The 6,000-nt window shown below is 37.8% G+C and overlaps 1 protein-coding gene across 3 annotated transcripts in view; it reads right to left on the reverse strand.

The window, feature by feature from the left end:
* LOC132143609 (sister chromatid cohesion protein PDS5 homolog A) overlaps nt 1-5,452 on the reverse strand; it is a 45,649-nt gene extending 40,197 nt beyond the window's left edge. For 2 of the 3 annotated variants that reach the window (XM_059553985.1, XM_059553983.1), the window contains exons 1-2: nt 5,292-5,452; nt 4,402-4,566 (exon numbers count right to left, since the gene is read on the reverse strand). In XM_059553985.1, the coding sequence (XP_059409968.1) occupies nt 4,402-4,527 (126 nt within the window). In that variant the 5' untranslated portion in view covers nt 4,528-4,566; nt 5,292-5,452. Of the gene's footprint in view, nt 1-4,401; nt 4,567-5,144; nt 5,264-5,291 lie in introns of those variants that run through there. The other variant, XM_059553984.1, reaches the window with a different exon arrangement.
* Nucleotides 5,453-6,000: the final 548 nt, after the last annotated feature.

Here is a 6,000-nt window from a genome sequence, read left to right on the forward strand (position 1 = left end):
GAGCATCAAATACAGGTGCGCTGTGCGTCCATTGAGATGAACTGAAAAGTTCAGATCGCTTGATGGAGAGAGAACTCTGAAGCTCAGATGCTGAAATCAATGCAAGTGTCATGCGCTTCAGTCTATGTAGTAAACAAACCCGCACGTCTCTGCCATTCATTAATTCGCACAGAGACGCGCAGAACACGGATTCATATTTCAAACAACTTTTGTGGCTTAACATTTACAGATACTGGTCCATATGGAGATTTGATTTGATAAATTTATGCTAACTTTGACAAATTCCATGACTGTCCATATTAAAATGTAAGTTTCATTTTCATGACTGGATTTTGAGATTCCGTCCTCGTTTTCTGCTTCGCGGAAATCATAGCGCTGAATGCGTCAAGAACCGGGTTTGAACGGGTCCTCGGTACTACCGGTACTTACAGAAACCTGGTACCGTGACATTTTCATTTTTTTAGTACCGACTTGGTACCGAAGTACCGGGACTTTTGACAACACTATTTACATCTATTAAAAATAACATCTTTATTTACCTCTATATTTTTGAAAGGTATCTTTTCTTGTGTTTTTATTCAGCCATTTTGTCAGTGCTTTATTATAGACTTCTAGGATTGCTAATTCACAACAGAAGACGATTATTAGGTTGAACGTTCAGAATATGATTCCATAGGTTATATTTCAGCACGAATTTCGCGAATGGACAGCGACTCTTAAATAGCACGTAGAACGCGTTCATGTCAAGTAAAGTTTTTGGGAAAAGCGCGTGGAATTGCGGCGAGCGTTTATAAACTTGCACATTGAGAGCACTCTTCAGAGCTAAGATACATTGTTTTCAGGAAACTCGACCCAGATCAGATTTAAGCATTCATTAAAGTGAATCGGTTCAAAGGAGTCATTAGTTCGCAAATCGGACTTGTCATTAGTCAAAAATGTTGGCAATTTCGAGCCTTGTAGAAGCTGCTAAACTTTCTAGCTAAGTAAGCAATAACCAACATGGCGTTACTTCGCTAAGTTAGCCCAGAATCGTTTAACATTAATGTTATGGAATCATGACAAAAGTGATCAATTGATTGGTCAAATTTTACTAGACCTGCATATAAAAATGAAAGACAATATATTGGATTTGCTTACATGAATCACCCGTGTTCACGGTCTTCGTCAATCAACTGAAGCTGTTCACATGAGTAGATGGTTGGGTGTGTGCGCATTCAGAACGGTGCGCGTACACTTTGAACTTTAATCGTGACAAATTATTACATTTTATCACGGTTATCAATAAAACCGGTTATCGTCCCATCCCTATTCGGTACGTACCTCGGTTTTAAAGTCACGGTTCGGTTCATTTTCGGTACAGTAAGGTAAAGAAATGCAAACATTAAACTGTAGGTTGTTTATTACTATAAACTTTTTTTAACAATTTGTTTACACTTTTCTAAACACTTTTTTAATAAAATTAAAAATATATAAAATAAAAAAAGAATAAGAAATAAAATACTGCTGCAAAGTTCTCCACTAAATAAAATACTCTCAGTCTCAAACCAATATCACAATCACTTGTCCATACTGTCTATGGGCTTGTCTGCATTGGCCATGACCCTTTTACTGTCATTGGCCATGACGCTAGCTAGCGAGAGGCTGGGCTAAAGCATGCCGTGTATGTTGGTGTACAGCGCGCGGTGTGTGATTTTTTATTTATTTTTATTATTCAAACCAGTTCAGCGGAAATCCCGCGCTGCAGTCGATTTCATTGGTTACAGTGACGACGGGTAGGTTTAGAGATCAGTGTTGGTGTAGGGCAGTGGTTCTCAACCTTTTTTCCCAGCGGCCGTACTGTGGTCCAAGTGCAAGTCTCGCGGGCCGCACTCATATAATTTACATATTACGTCACCAATAAAAAACAACCTGATTTATAATATTATAGCCTAAATATTATGATATCTAATCGATTACATTCATTGAAATAAATAAATAATTCTACTCCCCATAAATAAAACACCTGATGCTGTCAGGAGCCGACCAATTTTGTGAAATTCTGCTCAAAAGGACTAACAGCACAAAGAAGTTGCGATTGTAAAGCCTGTGTTATACTTTCCGCATGAGCAATCCGGACGCGTACACGGCCAGCGCGGACGCGGACCTCTACCATTTATACTTCCGAAAACGTACCATGATGGTTCGCTCTGCAACAAACATGTGAACAAACAATTGCCCAGAATTATTATTCTTTTATTGAAGGATTGCACAGGTTTGAGTAGCAATGGGCTTCTTCACACTGCCTGCACATGTGCAGCTGTTGTTTTTGGAGCCTACTGACCACACGCACCTGTCTGCGCGGTGGTCTGCTCAGAGCCTCGGCACACACACTCTCCGAGGATGATTTTTACGTCACTCCATAGCGGACTCGCGGATGTGGAAAGTACAGAGGTTTTAAGATGATATAACAAAATATTGCATTCGGTCATTCGGTGCACACGTGCACCGTACCGAAAGCCCTGTACCGAAACGGTCCGGTACGAATACACGTACCGTTACACCCCTATATGCTATATAAAAATTATTCCAAAAAGTTAAAATCTAATAATGTTGGTGCGAATAAAACAAAGATGCAAAGTGTTTCATTCATCCAATAAAATAAATAAATAAATAAGGTAATGATTCACATCTATATTTTTTTACTTAAGCCAATGAAAAATAAATAACTATTGTCTCAAGTTATAAAAATATAAATGTGAATCATTACCCTAAAATGTTTTAATTGGATGAATGAAACACTTTTTCAGTGTGCTACAACAGGCGATTTTAAAATCAAATTAAGTCGATATAATTTTAAGGTAAAATAAAAATAATCATCCTATACAGAACCGAAAGTTTACTTCTGGCTTTTCAAACATGTATGCAAGTTCTACTTCACAAAAAAAAAAAAAACGATTTTGTCACAGTTTAGTCTGTTTTGTTTCTCATCAAACATGCGAGAAGTTGAGCTGAACATCCCTTTTTCTCAGAACATGTTTTCTGACGTCTTCATTTATTCCCCCAAATTATTTCAATATAAATAAACGTTAAAGTTATTTTGTTCTGAAAGCTTTTCTAAACAGTACTACCATAATATTACCCTTTCTGTGCCACTGTCTTCCATAAATACATAGGCTTTATGCAAACAAACAGAAAGAACACAAACATCAATTATGCAATGAAAACGACAGCAAGAAATTAGTTGTTTACTGACCCAAATCAAAAGTGCACACCTCAACATTTTAATATTCACTAGATACAGTTTTGCTCCCTCTGTCAGTGCAAGTTTAATGGATTTTTTAACAGAAGTTAACTCTCCAAGTTGCAGGTATGATAACATCAAGCTAATTAAATGTAGTCAGCTTCAGGATATCCAAGATGTAGATAAGTTTTTTTTCCCTCATCAAAACAGATTTGGAGTAATTTTGCATTATCACTTGTTCACCAATGGACCATCTGCAGTGAATGGGTGCTTGTCAAAATAAGAGTTTAAAAAGCTTATAAAAATAATAATAATGATTCCTTCCATGAAAAAATACATCCCCCGTTGTCCTCTCAAAACAAAATCCACTTTCATATTTGTTTAGAACTTTATTTTTGCTAGCAAACTGCATTTGATCAGTGTGTATTTCACTCCTGCTTCAGGCAAGATGATTTATTTTCACTGGAGAAGGCAATATTAAAGATGGGGAACTTCGCCGTAAGCAACACTTATAAGTAAAACGTCTCAATGATAAGTTCGTTTATTACAAACACGCTTCTAGCTTCACAAGATGTTAAGTGATGGACTGGAATTGTGTCGTGAATTATTGTGATGCTCTCCTTCATACAGCACCCATTCACTGCAGAGGATCCACTGGTAAGCAAGTGATGTAATGCTTAGTTTACTAAATTCTATTCTGAAAAAGAATTAATCTCATCAGCTTAGATGGCCCAAGTCTGAGTGATTTTCAGAAAATGTTCAGTTTTGTGTGAGCTACTCATTTAACCTCTAGCCTCCATGTTCACTGCCCTAAAAGCCTGAGCAATAGATATATTATCGCTGCATTTTGCAACTATTATTAGTGCACTATTACTGGTACATGTACATTAACTAGAACTAAACTAGGCTCACAAATGCCATTTAACCTGTTACAGGAAATTTGTGTGACTGCTTGTGATCAAGTACAGAACAGACAGGACACAACATCATGGCCATCCATTCCAACCAATTAATCATCTTAAGGGGACATTAAAACATTATATAAATGATACTATAGATTAATAACTGAAACATGCACTGGTGTTTTCCAATAAAGTATTAATTGGTAACTTCTATTAATTAAACCTGCTATAAAGCTCAATATATTAATTCCAGTCAGTGATTGCATTTGTCACTCTTACCTTGAGTCGTTTGACGACTTCATCGTTGCTGATTTTATCAGTGATCTCTTTGACACCCAGCGGGTAGATGATCTTCCCGTCCCCCGCGGGTCTTTGCTGCTGAGGCTGCTGCGGGAACTCCATCATCCGCCTTCTCCAGACAGACAGACGCTCCTCTACTGGCCTCTATAGGCAACAACACTAAAGTTCAGCACACAAACCCACCACGCCGCTACAAAAACACTCAAAAATACCATATGCGCTTCTGTTTCGTGCTCTCTGGGCGTGTAACTAACACCTCTATAACCGTACAATGACACGAAAACCCTACAGACGACAGTTTGCGGGAAATTCCCGAAAAAGAGCACGAAGCTAATGGTAGTACTAGCCAGAGAGCTAACGAGATCAGCCCCGCTGCCGCGCTTTTACTCTAAAACGTAGTATCTATGAATTTAAAGTTCTCTTGCAAAGGGTCTCCTCATATTATGCACGTTCAGACATAACAATACTACTTGGATAATAAAGCATCGTTTAAAAGCGACTCAGAGAGTAAAAGAGCTCCTTGAGCTGCTATTGGCCTACCCGTCAGCTCCAGGCCTCAAACTATTCAACAAACACACAGCCAACACTCACATTTAGCTATTAATATCACAACCCGCCGCTTTCTTTGACACCAGAAACATTTATTCCATATCGTTCACTCGACACTACTCTACCATGGCCGTTATCTTTAATTTAAACAGTAAGAAATCTGAATTGTTTACTTGTTTTCTCTGTAACGTTACAAGTTCACTCAGCGAGGCAAACGGCGAACACAAACTTGATCATCCCACACAAACTGTTTCAATTAAACTTCCTCGAGCGACGCCAGTTGTCTTACAACCGTCTACAGACAATTCCCCGGTCATTACCTCACAGACAATTCGTTGTTTTAATTCATGAGTCGGGTTCGGGTTCTGGTGTTTTTTTTGTTGTTATTTTTTTTTCGTTTAGGGCACAAAGCTCCGTCTCTTTCATTACAGGCTTGTGTGAAGGTCCTCGCGTGGAAAGCGGAGGCGCAGCGACCCCGTTGGCTGAAAGACGGTATTGCAACGCGCCGATGGAGGGAGAAACATTACCATACAGGTTAGAAAAGAGACGCATGAAATAAATGTGAAAGAACTAGTCAGATCAGTGGAAAGAACCTTTACTGTCTATGGAAGAACAGCGTGAACTTGGTTTACCGTAAATCGCACAGAAGACGCGCCTCTTCATTGACTTGCACAACTGGTGAAAGAATCGGAACTGAATGTGTTAATAATGTTGGCAATTGCATAACATACGTTTTTTACTTACTCTCGCCCCCATAAAAAACGAATACATAAAATATATATATTTGTGAAAATAATAGTGTTGGTTTTTATACAGTCTATGGTTATAACAAAGACTATAAATAATTAATCGCGATTAATAAAATTATAAATAAAAAAATACAAGTTTTTGTTTGCATATTATATGTGTGTGTTCTGTGTATATTTATGTATATATGAATACTCACACATGCATGTATATAGTTAGAAAATATTTAAATGTATTTACATGTCTATATTTGTATTCATATAATTGATATTATAAATAAAT

Source organism: Carassius carassius, chromosome 7 (genome assembly GCF_963082965.1).
Source record: "Carassius carassius chromosome 7, fCarCar2.1, whole genome shotgun sequence".
Classification (NCBI taxonomy): domain Eukaryota; kingdom Metazoa; phylum Chordata; class Actinopteri; order Cypriniformes; family Cyprinidae; genus Carassius; species Carassius carassius.